This window comes from Ochotona princeps, chromosome 18 (assembly GCF_030435755.1).
Source record: "Ochotona princeps isolate mOchPri1 chromosome 18, mOchPri1.hap1, whole genome shotgun sequence".
In the NCBI taxonomy this organism is placed as follows: domain Eukaryota; kingdom Metazoa; phylum Chordata; class Mammalia; order Lagomorpha; family Ochotonidae; genus Ochotona; species Ochotona princeps.
In genome coordinates this window covers 44,043,085-44,059,402 of record NC_080849.1, presented here as the reverse complement: position 1 = coordinate 44,059,402, position 16,318 = coordinate 44,043,085, and the positions used below count along the sequence as shown (strand labels likewise).

The following is a 16,318-nucleotide window of genomic DNA, read 5'->3' as shown; positions in this document are numbered from 1 at the left end:
TATGATGGTGATTATCAACCACTCAGAGCTCACGGGGGTTTGCAACCACCTGCCCGCTGAGGCTGCTGGGAGGAGCCTGTGGAAATGACACCCTCTGCATGCTCTGTACAGTCAACATTCAACAGCAATCCTTCAGAATTCTGTTCATATACAAAGTTCACATCGATAACATGTTTAATGCTGTCCCAGATGCATTCTATTGTTTAAGAATTTAAACATCAGAGTTCTATAAGTACAGACACCAAAGACATAGCCAGCCCGCAGCGAGTGATGCTAACATGTAACTGAAGGTTCTGAAGCCAACTGTGCTTTACATGAGAAACCGACTTCACCATGACATCACAACTCCACCATGACATCACAACTCCATGAAGCCGGGAGCCTGGGACAGCCACTTCCCCCAACTTGGTAGTTCACTTGCCGTTATATTTCATTTGAGTCAGCATCGTCTTTATTTCAAAATAGCATTTTTATTATGTAAAAAGGTAAAAATCCAGCAAAACCAGAAATACGGATATATTTCCTGGGCTTTCACATTTGTTGATTTTTATTCGCAATCTCTTTTTCAATACAATTTACAGCCTTGTCCGTCCCCATTTCCAGTCTGATTACACATGTGCTAATAAGTGGCAGAAAGGTCTGGAATAAATACATCAAAAAAGGGGGCAAAGCTGTGAAACTAAGTTGCATGCAACAGGTTCTATGAGGGTGGGGGAGTATCTGAGGGACAGAACAGAGTCGGAGAACATAAGAGAAGATCTGGGCTAAGTTGTCTCAGTCATCCTTGTCCTTCGCCCCGTGTTTCAGGATGCGTGTGAACTCGATGTAATTGAAATTCCCCTTCTTGTCGATGGGAGCTTCTCTGTAGAGCTCGTCCACCTCCTCGTCTGTAAAGCGGTCTCCCATGGTTGTCAGCAGCTCTCGCAGGTAGTCCTCCTGAATGGTGCCTGAAGGACAGAAACAGGGAAGTCACGCACACTTCCTGGCGCTCAGACGATCCAGTCTGAACTCAGATGAGCAAATAAAAATAGGAATAACACAGGATGGAGCTGCAGGACGTCCCTGTTGTATCCCAGCCATTCTTGCTCACACCTTGTCTCATTTTGCATTCACCATTTCACTGTTTTCTTTTGAATTACCTTTGGCGCTGGCACTGCGGCCTGGTGGGTAAAGCCATCACCGGCAATGGCAACCTCCCATTCACATGACAGCTCACATCCTAGCCCCACTTCCAGTCCGGGTGCCTAAAGTCAGCCCACTTAGACCCTTGCTACCCACGTGGGAGACCTGGAAGAAGCTCCTGGCTTGGCCTGTCTCAGCCCTGGCTGTTGTGGCCATCTGGGAAAAGAGGCAGGGATTAGAAGGTCTCTGTCTCCCTCTCTCTACATAACTCTGCCTTCCAAATACATAAAAAAAAAAAAAAAAAAAAAAAATTGGGCCCGGTGCGGTGGCCTAGCAGCTAAAGTCCTCGCCTTGAACGCACCAGGATCCCATATGGGCGCCGGTTCTAATCCCGGCAGCTCAACTTCCCATCCAGCTCCCTGCTTGTGGCCTGGGGAAGCAGTCGAGGACGGCCCAAGGCTTTGGGACCCTGCACCCGCGTGGGAGACCTGGAGGAGGTTCCTGGTTCCCGGGTTCGGATCGGCGCGCACCAGCCGTTGCGGCTCACTTGGGGAGTGAATCATCGGACGGAAGATCTTCCTCTCTGTCTCTCCTCCTCTCTGTATATCTGACTTTGTAATAAAAAATAAATAAATCTTTAAAAAAAAATTTCCTAAAAAGTTCTCTGTAACGAAGCCGGGTCAAACCCAGCAGCACTGACCTGTGGCTTCTTCATCGAAGCAGGCGAAGGCGTTGCGGATGACGTCCTCGGGGTCTGTGCCGTTCAGCTTCTCCCCAAACATGGTGAGGAACATGGTGAAGTTGATGGGGCCCGGCGCCTCGTTCATCATGGCATCCAGGTACTCATCCGTGGGGTTCTTCCCTAGAGGAGCGCAGAGTTTCACATTTAAGGACAAAGAACTGACCTCAAGAAACAATTATTTTGTGACTATCCTGTTCCCCAACATATTTTTAGAAGCTCCATCACCACTGGAAATAAATTTTTCAATTAACTTTTACTAAGAGCATTTTAAAAACTTTTGCCAACTCAAAATTTTGGTGATCACCAAAAATGCATGTCTAATTCCTCTTCACTATTTCTTTTCCCTTTCTTGTTTTTAAAGGATTTATTTATCTTTATTGGAAAGGCAGAAATAGAGAGAGAAGGAAAGACACAACAAGAGAGATCTTCTGCCCGCTGTTCATTCCCTAAAAGGCCACAACGGACGGAGCTAAACTGATCCGAAGCCAGGAAACCGGAGCCCCCTCCAGGTCTCCCACACAGGTGCAGGGTCCAAGGTCTTCGGCCATCTTCGACTGCTTTCCCAGGCCACAAGCAGGGAGCTGGATGGGAAGTGGGGCAGCTGGAACACAAACTGTTCCATATGGGATCCCAGCGTGTGCAAGGCGAGGATCTAGCTACTAGACTATCATACCAGGCCCCTATTTACTATTTTGTATTCAAAACAAAGCAAAACCAACACCTGGAGCTATGAACTAAACAAAGTCACATTCCTACATCCTTAACGTTAATATTACCATCTCTCAGAGGAATCTTTTCAGTTGCCCAAAAATTGATTAATCTTCAAAATGCTGTTTATGAATTGTCTCGGGCTCAGGGTTTATAGCATAGAGGATAAAACCACCCAATGAGGCATTGGAATCCAATACTTGCCAAGTCAAGTCCCAGCTGCTCCGCGTCCAATCAAGCCCCCTGCTAATGGCCTGGGAACACAGTGTATGCTGGCTTAAGTCCTTGGGCCGCTGCAACCACATGGGAGAGCTGAAGAAGTTCCTGCCTTCAGCCCAGCCCAGCTCCGGTCATTGCAGCCATTTAGGGAGTGAACCAGCAGACAGAAGATCTCTTTCTCTAATTCTGTGTTTCAATACAAATAGATAAACGCTTGTAAAGAGAGCATGTCTACCCAGTGAGGCAAGCATGTCGTGCAGGTCCTCTTTGTCGATGAAGCCGTCTCGATTCTGGTCGATCATGTTGAAGGCCTCTTTGAACTCCTGGATCTGTGACTGGTCAAACATGGCGAACACATTGGATGTCGCGCGCTGAGGGCGCTTCTTGGTGGTCTTGGTCTTGGCCTTTTTGCTCGACATGGTGGCTGTTTATTTCTGTAGTTAAAAAAACATATGAAACAAAAATGCATAAAACATAGAGCAAGAAGAACACAGTATTTAAGGTTAGTGAATAAATAACATCTTAACACAAAAATATTACTTCAATCGAGTAACGATCAGTGCACACCTGAACTTTACTTTCAATGTGACAGCAGCCAAACAATGTGTACAGTTTTGAAGCATTAAGAAATAAGAAATTATTAATGACCCCCAATATCTACAGATTGATGGGAAATAGTTTGAAATTATTTTTTAAAGACTAGCATTTACTACGTACTTATGTGTCAACAACTGCGATGAAGGCATGGGGCTCCCTCTATCGGAAAGACTCGCAGCCGACCTCTTACAAGTATTGTTCACCAATACAGTGGCCTCCAGCAGATTATGTAATAATGGGGGGGGATCAAAATAAATACAGGATCAAATTGTAACTGACATTTTATGGACACTTAGAAAACCACCCCAGCCCCTCCCTGGCTGTGCTCCGACTTCGCAGTCACGCGTGCGGCGTGCTGCGAGCCAGCCAGGCAGAGCGCCGAGCCCACACTGCCATGCCCGACCCGCTCCCCGCCACGCTTCCCCTTTCGGGGACTCTGTACTTGCCGGCACTCTGCTGCCAATCCACCTGACCTCTCCCAGCCTGTTTCTCACTGTTAAGTCACAACACCTACACGTCAAAGCAAAGTGGTAACCCAGCATCACAGGCAGGCCAGTGTAGTCAGTATGTGACAACCCACTCTCGCACATTGCATCTCTACCCCCAGACTTCCAGAACAGCAGTCTAATGCACAACTTGGTCCCACCTTCCCACGTGCCCGACACTCCTGGGATTCACCGTAATGTGGCTTTGGTGGCGGTCTCTACTGCAATCTCTATTGAAAGCCATCAATCACTTCAAGATCCAATCTGCAGCAATGTTCACCCTATTTCTTTGCTGCAGTTTTAAATAATTCAAATAAACAAACACAGACACGCTGTCAGCTTTTGACTTGGGAAGTCCCGAGTTAGGATCCAAACTGCACTTCTGCTAGTTTAACACACCCTCCAACTATGGACACCAGCACTCACTTTCTGAGCAGTGTCAGCCTTCCCAATGCCCTACCTACCGGGGCAGATGTCTGGATGGTCTCATGCGATACCCGGGGTTTCAGGTCACACCTGGGAGGCCAACGGGGGGCTCAGAGGACAGATGTGAGTCATGGGGCATCAGCTAGCTGTCCAGTGTGGCTGGAGACCATGGTCAGCCACATGGGCCATGAGCTCTAGCTACACGCTGCGAGGCTCACGCACACGCTCCCCTGTTTCGGCAATGCTCATCACACTGCCACGCATCACGCTGAGTCGGGTCAGCAGTGCCCACAGTGCCACTGCAGAGACCACTGGAAGCTCTGCCTCACGGGGCTCTTTCCCTAATGAATGTTTCTTCTATTTCTGTTTATTTGTTTATCTGACAGGCAGAGAAAGAGAGAGAACAGAGTTCTCTGCCACCTACAGGTTCACTCGCCAAATGCCTACAGTGGATGGGGCTAAAAGCGTGGGGTGAGGTGGGGGAGGACGCTTTCAAGTCCCTGCTCAACACGCCAGCTCCTGCCCTGACCTCCTCTACTTTTTTGAGTAAGTGTTAATTTTCTTCTCCTTCTTGTAACTTAGCCTGATACTGTACTTTAGTTGGACTGAAAATTAAATCGCAGAAAGAATGTGGTCCATGAGCAAGGCACATGACTATGGTTTCATTCTTCTGAAACTGTTGATTCTCACTCAGTGCTGGCATTTCATGTTAAGCCTCTGCCTGCAGGCCCCCAGCTGGAGTTCCAACTGCTCTATTTCCGATTCAGCTCTCCGCTAATGTGACAGTAAAAGCAGCCGAAGACAACCCAAGTGCTTGGTGCTTTGACCCATGTGAGAGCCCCGGATGGGGTTCCCGCCTCCTGCCTTAAGACCACTTGGGGGAATGAACCAGCAGATGGTTCCATCTCTAGTCACTCTGCCTTTCAAGTAAATACACAAATCTTTGTCAAGGTAGGCTTAGTCACATCAGTGTTCTATTACGGGAAAAGCCTGTGAGAAAGAAAAGGGCGGTCATTGACATGGCGAGGAGGAACATCACAGAGTGACGCCAGTGTGACCTGCCCATGGAGGAGACTGAGGAAGAAGGCCGACGGAAGAGCAAGTCACTAACTGGCCCTCAGCAAAACGCGAGACTGAGCAAACACAGCCCCGGGACTGCGGCCGTCATTTCTTTATTCTCACACTTCATTTAAAAACACCGCTATCGGGTCTGCGCCGTAGCATGGGCTGCCGCGGTGTGCATGCCTGGGCACGAAGCCCGGCTCCGCTCCAGTCACAGCTTCCTAGTGAGCACCCTGGCAGGCAGCAGGCTCAAGCAGCTGGCTCTCTGCCACCCAAAGGAGCTGCTGGCGCCTGGCTCCAAGCCTGGCCCAGCCTCAGCTGCTGTGGGCACCTAGGGAGTGAGCCTGTGGGCGGGAGGTCCTTCCCTCTCTTCAAATACATACATATATATTTGGGGGAAAAAAAACCCTATGTACGCACAACTAATATAAGAGACAAAGCTTTGAAACAATCAATCTGAAGGGAATTTGTGACAGTTCCAAAAGAAACTATTTTCTTCTCTTTCCTTACCTTCTGAGATAAGGTCTTGGTTTTCTTCTTCTCACTCCCCACTCACCTCTCAACCCACCACAATCTGGTTCCCTCTTCTCCATTGCAACTGCACTGGAACTGCTTTTGATTTGCCAAATACAGTCTAAACCTTTTTGGGCCACTTTATTGTATATGATACTATTTTATCTCTCTTTTCTTTGGAAACTTGGCAACTCTTGGCCCTGGTTCCCAGAAACCGTCAGACTGGTGCAGTGGCACTGCAAGTCAATCCTCTGCCCTGTGGCGCCAGCATTGTATTTGGCACCATTTCGTGTCTGGATGTTCCAGTTCCCATCCAGCTCTCTGCTTGTGGCCTGGGGAAGCATTGGAAAACAGCCCAGTTCCTGGGACCCTGCACCCATAGGGGAGACGCTTTTGAAGAAGTTCCTGGCTCCCAGCTTCGGATCATCAACTCGGCCCTGGTTGTTGCAGCCATTTGGGGAGAGAAAATAGATGGAAGACCTTATCTCTCCTCCTTTCTCTGTAAAACCTGCCTTTCACTTTTCAAGTTTTTTTTTTTTTTTTTTCAAAAGAAGAAATCAATTGTCCTAGGTGGAAAAAAGAGTGTATGGTCTGGACATCAAAGATCTGGTGTAGCACCTGCCCACCCTCACCCTGGGAACAACGCTGGGATGACGTACTGATGCTATCTCGGCTTCCTCATTCCCATGATGAAGGTTGGGGGGGAGCCTGCATTTTCTTTGTGGACTTTTATTTCTGCTAAACAGGCATGCTTCCCAGCATCCTGGCAGGGCGCAGCTTAAATAAAGCTTTATTCCTTTGCCCTGGAGCTTTGAACTCACAGATCCTTGTTTATCCCTCAAACACTGCATATTCAGCATACTGAAAACTTTCCCTTCCTGTTTTCTGTTTACCAACTCACCGTCATCTACTCACACACCTAGCCAGGGACCTAGGAAAGCCCTCCACAGATCCCTCGCTCACACATCAAGTGCTACTTTTTGAATGTATTTCAGATGCGCTCATGTGCCTCACCCTCTGCCACCACTCCAGACTGGACTCCATCACCTCCTGGTCCGGTGTTTGGTCTGCTCACAGTATCCCTGCCTCCTGACCCCTTCATATTCAGCTGCAGGGGTCCAACAACGACCTGAGTTCTCACATTCCTCTTTCCAAGGCCTCCCTGGGCTCCCCACATCCCAGAGAGCACAGTACCAGTGCTGCAACGTGGCACGCGGTCTTCTTTTCCTACCCTAGAATGACTTTTCTGGCTTCATCTCCAACCATTCTCCATTTTGATTTGTTTTTTTTCATTCTCCACTTTGAGCTTTTCCTCCAGCAACACCAAAATTCTGGTCCGTCTCCAGTGCACTCGGCGCTTTCACACTTTGTTTCTGTTCTTACTGTTTTTCTAGTCCCAGGTGTCCTGGGAGCACTTCTCTGCTTTACAAGCAAGGACAGAATAAGGGTCTTTGCTCACCATTTAATGTGTTTCCTGTGCTAGGCCACATCACATTGCATGGGATGAAATACATCCACTTACAGAACAATAACAGGATCAAAGACATTAATAATGATTTGCCCAAAATTACCCTGTGGTAGAGCTAGGATTCAAGTCTCATCTATTATATATTATGTCCCTCTATATCTAGCTATAAATTTTCTATTTTATTCAAAACAGTTTGGTTATTCTGAGTTTGCCGCAATTTTTTTTTTCAATGTTCAACATTACAGATATAATACAACAATGATCACTATCTGCTTTCTTCTAAATTCAAATTGAGCTTCCAAAGAAATTCAAGCTATTCCGGAAGAACCACATACAGAAGAAGCTGAGCTGTGACTGGCACCTCCTGGATCATACAACCAAGGGCAGCCCTAGGGCCCGGCGCGGTGGCCCAGCAGCTGAAGTCCTAGCCTTGAACATGCTGTGATCGCACACAGACGCAGGTTCTAATCCCAGCAGCCCCACTTCCCATCCAGCTCCCTGCTTGTGGCCTGGGAAAGCATTCCAGGATGGCCCAAAGCCTTGGGACCCTGCACCCACATGGGAAATCCAGAAGAGGCTCCTGGTTCCTGGCTTCGGATCAGCACAGCACTGGCCATTGCAGTCATCTGGGGAGTGAATCATCAGATTAAAGATCTTTCTGTCTCTCTTCCTTTCTGTATATCTGACTTTGCAATAAAAATAAACTAAATCTTAAAAAAAAAAAAAAAAAAAAAAAAGAGCAGCCCTAGATGGGTTTGGTCAGGTGACAGTATTCCCTAGCAGTTATGGTTTTAGTTTTTACCTTTGCCTGGAATTGTCAAATTTGTCAAATTATTTATCTTTAACCCATAAGTGTTAACACACACACACACACACACACACACACGCCACCACCTAACGTTATGCTTACAAGTAGACAGAAAAAGACTCATCCATATAAGGTAGGGATAGGCAACACCTGCCCAGACGGCCCTATGAGGCCTCTGGAGTAATTTTGTAAGATCCATTAATGATGGTATATATAAATGCATCCAAATGGCCCTTGGCAGAAAAAAGCTTCTCTGTCCCTGATATACAGCCTGGCAGGTGACATTAACAAAGAACACTCAACTGCTTCTTCCACCTCCAAATTTGCTCTATTATGATTATAAATGTCCAACGTGAAGTCAACAACAGGCTTCACTTAGAGCTCACAGATGCTACATCAAGGACAGGGATGCAGGGCTACTGTTCTTACAGTTTGCTGTGTATCCACATATTTGGTTGACAATCTGTTTCCAGTTACCTGTAGCACTGTGCAACTCAAAACACAGACATCACAACCACCTGTGAGCACAAGGTGTGAGGTTCATCCTGTCTGTACGGATGGACATCTAGGAAAGACGCTCACCAGCCATACTGTGTCAGCCACTGGGACTCGCTTGACATTCCTTTGAGACACCTTCTTTAAATATCTGAGCCAGTCGGCTATTGTCACCATATGGCAACTTAGGGGTACATATGGCTCTCACAGCAGCTAGCCTCCTGGTTTCAATCTTGACTGCATATTAGAATCAACTCGGGAGTTTAAATAACCGATGTCTGAGCCCCAAGCTACCCTAATTAAAGAATTCCTGAGAGCAGGGCCAGGCATCTGTACATTTTTAAATGCATCAAAGTTTACAAGACACTGAAGGTTGGACACCACTTAGATGTCAGTGGCTGTGCATGCGTCTAGTTCCTGGCTTTTTATTACTGGTCAGTACAGTTTAATGGCAACACTGATGCCTGCATTCCCCTTTTGTTTTGCTGTTGTTTCTGAAGATTTTAAAGTTGGAGACGGGTGCAGAGGAGAGACAGATACCTTCCAACCAATGGCTCACTCCTCAGATGGCTGTAACGGTAACAGCTGAGCCAGCCTGAAGCCAGAAGCTTCACCTGCGTCTCCCATGCAGGCGGCAGGAGCCCAAACACTTGGACCATCTTCCACTACCTTTCCCAGGCCATTAACAGAGATCTGGATCAGAAGTGGAGCAGCTAAGGACACAACTCAGTGCCCTAAGGGGTGCCAGCTTTGTGCACTGTGCCAGCACAAAGACCTGGATTTTAATTCCAGTTCTGCCAAGTGCAAATTGTATGTCGTTTAGTCATTTAAGCTTTCCCAGGCCCACTGTGTTCATCCATGAAAGGGTTAGGCTGGTCGGCAGCTACGAAACCACACACAACCTGCAGCTATGTTCACTCAGTCACCCCAGGAATGATCTTCAAAATCCCGTAAAAAGAGAATTAGTTTACGAACATTTAGTAAAACTGAAAATTTCACACAAAAATCTGTTTCAAACATCACAAATAACTGTATAAAGAAATCACTTGGCCGGCATCCCCACATTGCCCCTCATAATAAGTACTCAACGAACAATCCCCTACTGTAACCTCCCACATCTTCTGGAATGAAGTTTGTCACCTGCCTAGCTCCCGATGGCCCCAGAGGCAGCCAGGTTTGAAGATGGCCCCTAAGCAACTCTCATGCCATTGTGCAGTCCCCTTGGACACCAAAGGGAACTGCTCTGTGGAACTAACCACACAGTGAAATGAAGGGGTAGGACTCGGTCCCAACAGAGGCTGTAGCTTCTGTTCTTGCATGGATCACCCACTCTGCAGGAGCCAACAGCAGTTCAGGACACTTCCATGGTGACAGGGGACTGAGGCTGTCTTGGGTGCTGACCCCCATCTGGGCAGTGGCAGCCCCGGCTGACATCTGGGTGTCAGTTGAACCAGCCGGCTAAGCTGCCCCAGAATTCCTGATCCTCACAGCTGTTGATTGCTTTTGGTGCTAAGTTCTGAAGTATTTTGTGATACACCAATAGAAAATAAGTGAGACCATAGTTTGACAGACCTCTTTCATGTTAAACTAGGACAAAGCCTTTATTTCAGAATCATAGCCACAGAATTTTGCAAACCTCAAAGGGGCCATACTCAAATTTACATTGGATGGGGAATCTTCTCTTTTGGTTAGGAAAATCTAACTCCTTGTATCCACTTTTTGCCCAGGTTCTGTGGCATCCTCTTGTCACTGTCATCACGCACCCTTCTCCATTTTATTCTTATCGCCACTATCCCGTTCTTCTGGCTTTCTGCCTCTGCCGACTTATGACTTCCTGTTTTACATTCGGAGTTCTCTTCAGAGCTCTGTCCTTAAATTTACTTTTAAAAAACACTGGTTGAAAAACTGGCAGCACAAACGTGTCACTCACAAATGAGGTAAATGGAGAGGCCAGGGAGGTGGAGCTGATTTTGCCAGCAAGAGGATGGCAAGGAATTCAAGTGTTAGCCAAACTACAGCAGCAGAAGAGTTAGAATGCCCAGATGCACAGGGGGTCTTGTTTTCAGCAAAGCTGATTCCCGGAGGCCATTAGAGTAGGTGAACTCACAAACAGAGCAGACAGCCATTCCCGGACTAAAATCCAATGACATTTAAAAAATAATTACTGTCAGCATGTGGTGCAACCTAATTCTCTGCCAGCAGCACCAGCACCCCATATGGGCACTGGGGTTCATGTCCCGGCTGCTCTCTGTTGATGGCCTGGGAAATCAGCAGAGCATGGCTCAAGTCCTTGGCCCCATGCCCCTCTGTGGGAGACCCTGTGGAAGATGCTCCTGGCTCCCAGCTTTGGGTAGCCTCAGCTCCGGCAGTTGAGGCCACTTGGAGAACAAACCAGCAAATGAAAGACTTTTCTCTCTGTGTGTACAATCTGCCATTCAATCAAAAATAAAATCTTTTTTAAAAAAACAGCAAAATAGAATTTTTTTTTTTTTGAATAGCAGAAAGAGAAAGAAGAGAGGAAGGACAGAGCTCTTGCTCACTCCTCAGAATGTCCACACAGCCAGAACAGGCTGAACCAAAGCTGGGGATACTGAGCTGTCTCCACGTGATGGGACCCAATTATTTGCGCCATCACCACTGCCCCCTGGGGTCTGTCCTGGCCTGAAGCAGCAGTCAGGACCCACGTTCTGCACCCATCGCCGAGACCCAGAAGAAACTCTGGGCTCCTGGCGTCTGCCTGGCCCAGCCTGGGTTTTCGTGGCCATATGGGGAGTGAACCAGGGGATGGAAGATCTCTCCCTTTGTCTCTCTCACTTCTGTAACACTTTCAAATTAATAAATCTTTCTTTTATGATGTTGTTCTAACTGGGACAATCAAATGACTAGAAACATGAGTAACAGTGTGAGCATAGCAATCATAAAAATAACTCAGTATATAATCAAGTCAAATATTTTGCAATAAACTTCATGTACTTAATGATATATAATTGTTTCTAAACTGTATACACAGGGAAAAATCATCAGTCAGTTCCATAAATTATACCTATTGTTTTCAGAGTCAAACTCAGTTTTTTACAACTTTTCTTAATGCAAGGTGAGCTTTTCCTTTAGTACATGTATGTTAACACTACGTACATTATAATACTGTCACTGCTTTCTGTATTACAGGTTTTATGATTGTTCCAACTGACAGTAACCTTTCCACTCCTGACCTCCTCTATCATTTTGCTTTATTGCAATGAAATTTACATGCAGTTGAAATGTACAAATCGTAACAGCAAGTTTCTCTAAGTGTGTATATTCACAGAACCATCTCGGCAATCAAGTTAGAAATGTTATCATTCCAGAAAGCTCCCTGCAAAATCAATTTGCCTCTCCACAAGCAACCAGTGTTCAGATTTCTACAATCACAGATTAGCTTTCTTTGCTTTTGAATTTCTCAAAAACGGAATTCAACAATTTTTCTATGACTGACTTCATGCATTCTATGGTTCTGAGCTTATGATGGCTCACGTGTTTTTTTTTTTTTACTGAGTACTATTATACTGCCATGTAACCTGTAAGTGAAATTTTAGGGGCTTTGCCTTTGCCCTTGGATTGCAGGGCCTAATAGAGTGCCTTCCCCACGGCAGGTGCTCAATAAGTACTAAACACACTTGCAAATGCTTTCTTCTGGTCACAAACAGAAACACATACATCTAAGATTTACTATTATAAGGCAGCACCTGGGTCTGCACTCTAAAATAAGCTTTTTCTGTATGGTCTCCCAGTACGGCTCAACACAAACTTCACAGGTCTTTCCACCAAGAGGATGTCATCAAAACAGCTCTCTCTGCTCCACTCTGTGAGAAACACCACTAACAAGGCCAGTAACTGAGTGCTAAGGCTCACTGCCACTGGTCTAAGAATCTCACACATACAAACACATTTAATCCTGACAGTTTGTGATGGGAGTAACTCGCCACATAGGTAGAAAATGGGGGAGCTCAGCCAGGATCCATCTTCAGGAATCTAGCTCCAGAGCTTGGACCCTGAGCCCCTGATTTCCTGCACCGTGGCAGCTGATGGTCTACCACAGAAATGTGGCTAGCAGTCAGGGGCAAAAAGCAACGCCACCACCCAGCTAACACTTGTGGGCTCAGAAAACACGACTCCCAAGGGTGGCACGGGATCTGCCGCACCTGGAATCTACACAGCACCAGGTTATCTCCATCCTCCTCTCCCCAGCACATGGAGGGTCTCCCCTCAAGTTCCCTTACCTAAGGAAAGCTCCCCCAGAGGAAACACAACTGCCTTGGGTTCCCCTCCTATAATAACCGCACTAAACTGCGTAAATTAACTCTCAAGAAAGCAGACTGGAGACACCACACCCAAAATCCAGACAGAACTTTGTCCCAGGCTGTTGTCCACTCTTGGGGTTCATTCAACACCTATAAAATTCACTTGCTTTTTCTCTAACACTGGATCCATCCCACACCACCTCATCCCCCATGAAGGGGTATATAAGCTTCCACACCTCATCAGATTACAGGGTACTCACTCACTGGGGATGTTCCCCCCACAATAAACTCACATCCCTTTCCTAGAGACCTGTCAGCTGTCAGTTTGCTTCCTTCAGAAGGGGGAGATGGTAGGGGGCAAGCAAGAAACATTTAAGGCAAATAGGATCTTAAGAGCTGGCCCTTTTCATCTCAGGAGAGGCAAAGCCAGCCCCCCCCCCCCCCCCCCACCTTTTCTGACACTGGCTCCACTCCCCTGGGAGTTTGTCCTGGACCAACGCGGCATCCTGTGCAAACCCAGCCTCCTTAAAGCACAGGTGAACACCAGCCAGTCGTCAGAGAAGTGCCTGAGCAGGGTGCACCTGCAGCTGAGAGCGAATAGCAGTGGACCCACTGAGGTCCTCAAGCCACCCTGCGCGGGTTACCTCAGCCCTCTGCGCTCCCAACTCCTCCAACAGAAAACGAAGAGGTTTCATAAGACCATCTGTAAGACCACTCCAAATCCATCTGAAATAAAAGCTGCCAGATTAGACCTCTCAACAACCCCTTCTTCACAGTATTCCCTTGAAGAATCCAAAATGACTCCCTGAGGCCTCTTACATAACATTTAGTTCTCTAAAAGCTTTCAAGACACAAAGGCCTCCCTTGCCTACCTACTCTTTCTTCCAGCTTGTATCCCAGGGCTCAGTCCCATTCGGGCTGCTGTCCCCCGCCGCCTCCTGTTCACACAGCTCTAACCCTCTGAGCTTTTGTTCATGACCTCCCACCACAGTTCGAGACAGAAAGACTAAGTTCTCCTTCTTAGGGTAGAATCCAAGTTCCTCGATGAGGTCAGGATTCTTTTCCACGGACGCGTTTCCTGGTTCCTGGTATTTGTTTTTTTTTTTTTTTTTTTTCTTCAATCAAAGCAAACTAACTCAATCTTTCCAGGATGCAAGACCCAGCGAGCGAGCGTTACAGCTCCTAGGGCACCACCGCTTGCTAACCCTCGCCCTCCAATATCGGTCCTTGGACACTCCGCTTTAGGCAAAAACCACGCACCAGCAGGCTCCGAGCAGCCCTCCCCAAATTCTCTAGCACGGTGTGGGCCCCTGGGCAGGAGCTCCCAGGAATATGCTCTCTCAGGGGCCCGCAGATGAGCCGCTAGGGAACCACGGCGCTGCCAGCGGGGTACCAGGTAAATGAGGTCATCCAGGTGACGCAGGGCCGGCCCACGCGCTGCCCCGGCCCCGGGGCACCTCCTCCAGCAGGGCGTCTCCCCAGCCCAGCTTCAACCGCGCTGCAGCCTCAGGCCCCCCCACCCGACTTCCAGACCGAGGCCGCCGCCAGGACCCCAGAGCGGACCCTCCCACCTGCCTGCCCCTCTGACGATGCGCTCACCCATCCTCTGCCACCCTGACAGGTCCCGCGCCTCCCCGCAGCTCGCGGGCTGGGACCTGCCGCCTGCGCGCGCGGCCCGAAGGCGACGGGGGCGCGGACCAAGCCCGAGAGATGCCGTGCGCCGTGCCGAGCGGCACTCACCTGGCGCCAGACACTCGAAGCGGTGATGCCCAAGATGAGACGGCGACCGAGTGCGGGGCTGTGGCCGGTCCGTGGCGGCGCCGGCACTTCCTGCCTGGAGAGGCGGAGCGCAGGGCGCACCGGAAGGCGCGGCCAATCCACTCGCACTGGGGGTGCGGTTGGCGTTCTGGCCCGCGACCGGGCGGATTCCGGGGGTCGGAGCAGCGGGGCTGCGTGGGCCTCTCGCGCACAGCCTAGACCCTGGTGGCCGCCTCCTGCCCCGTTCCGATCGAGGAGGTCTGCGTGCCAGCTGCACGGCGTCGGGCCGCCGCACGCCCCATACCCCCCGAGTTCCGCGGAGGATGCGCAGCCCTTCCGCATTCCTGGGCCGGCGGGCGCGGGCCGGGCGGGGCCGCGCTGGAATTTGACCCGGGCGGGCCTTGTCGGGCCAGGCTTTAGGGGATGTGTTAGGTGAGGGGGGCGGGAGGGGTTCCCCCTGGAGCCTGAAGAGACCCACCCAGGATTGACGGATTTTAGCACATCTTTAAGTACTCTGGGCCTGGTTACATCTGAGTTTTGGGTACACAAGTACCGTTTTTAGAAGTGTCCCGCCAGCTTCGGAAACCATCTCCCTCTTTTTAAAAAGTCTTAATTTATCAGGGCTGTAACTCGCATTCGCCTTTCAGGCACAGTTTTACTCAGACTCCTAGATTTCCTCTAAGGTCCTATAGGGCTGACAGAGCGACCCGCATAGAGCCCTGCGCACGCTGATACTGCGCTAGGGCACGACCAAGTGGAATACACAGCTACATCCTGGGCATGTTGTGTATGTTAGTAGCTATAATCTTCAGGATGATTCCCCCTCACTTCAGAACAGCCAAGGTGAATTAGGACTTCCCAAGCAGTGTTGGATAGCTGGCCTAATGGCAGATCCTTGTGGACACGTACTCCCTGCGGGCGTGCTGGCTGCTGGGACCCCAGTGAATAATTCAGTCTTTTCCATTTGGTGGTGGTGGTGGGGGGGTGTTGAGATTCTACAAATCTTAAATCTGCAATTCGTAGAAAAGCAGTTTTGTCTCAGCATTCTAGAGCAGTTCTGAAATACTAACAGGTGTGAAGAACAGCCGGATAGATCTGCGGAAACATTCTTGACCCTTAAAACTGAGGAAGTAGGAAAGGTGCAGAGGCTAGTTTTTTATTTCCAATTGGCACGCGGGTGATGTGGATGCTGTTGCCCTCTTCAAACATCACACCTGGGTCTAAGTTATCTCCCCTTATCACAGAGCTCTTCCAAGTATGGTCTAACCCACCCGCATTAATCCTAATCTTGGCCCTCTTAGGATCATGGCTGGAGTCACTCTCGACTGTGAAATACTCAAACTTCAGAGAAAAATGTTTATTTTGGTGCAAAATATTTTGGAAATCCCTGTTTTTTTCATAATAAAAAATTTGACAAACTTTCTAAAGACTATGCACATAAGGGGTCTTCAAAAAGCTCCTGAAAGTTTGTATTATGAAAAAACAGGGGTTTCGAAAAAATTTTTTGTACCAAAATAAATTTTTAATTCCACTTTTGTTAACTTTTTGAAGTACCCCAGTACCTTGACTTTGATCTCTAGGCTTCTAGAAATACAAAAGGCAGTGACCACTTTGTGGCTGTTTAAAAAGTGCAGT

At 48.3% G+C, this 16,318-nt stretch overlaps 1 protein-coding gene across 2 annotated transcripts; it reads right to left on the bottom strand.

Moving 5' to 3' along the window:
• Positions 1-450: 450 nt before the first annotated feature.
• LOC101533474 (myosin regulatory light polypeptide 9) lies at positions 451-15,006 on the bottom strand. 2 transcript variants are annotated; one of them, XM_012925374.2, is made up of 4 exons: positions 14,666-15,006; positions 3,027-3,225; positions 1,823-1,984; positions 451-947 (listed from the first exon to the last, which is right to left on the bottom strand). In XM_012925374.2, exons 2-4 carry the CDS (start codon positions 3,208-3,210, stop codon positions 775-777), a joined length of 519 nt encoding a protein of 172 aa, XP_012780828.1. In that variant the 5' UTR covers positions 3,211-3,225; positions 14,666-15,006; the 3' UTR covers positions 451-774. The 2 variants fall into 2 exon arrangements, with proteins under 2 accessions (XP_012780828.1, XP_058532926.1); XM_058676943.1 differs by lacking the exon at positions 14,666-15,006 and adding an exon at positions 14,186-14,312.
• Positions 15,007-16,318: the final 1,312 nt, after the last annotated feature.

What these genes read in the sequence shown, in the direction of transcription:
- LOC101533474 (XM_012925374.2), bottom strand. Translation starts at nt 3,210, where the DNA reads ATGTCGAGCAAAAAGGCCAAGACCAAGACCACCAAGAAGCGCCCTCAG. An exon ending in CGACATGCTTGCCTCACTGG is followed by an intron (nt 1,985 to 3,026) that starts GTAGACATGCTC and finishes GCGCTCCTCTAG; the next exon opens with GGAAGAACCCCACGGATGAG. An exon ending in CTTCGATGAAGAAGCCACAG is followed by an intron (nt 948 to 1,822) that starts GTCAGTGCTGCT and finishes TCTGTCCTTCAG; the next exon opens with GCACCATTCAGGAGGACTAC.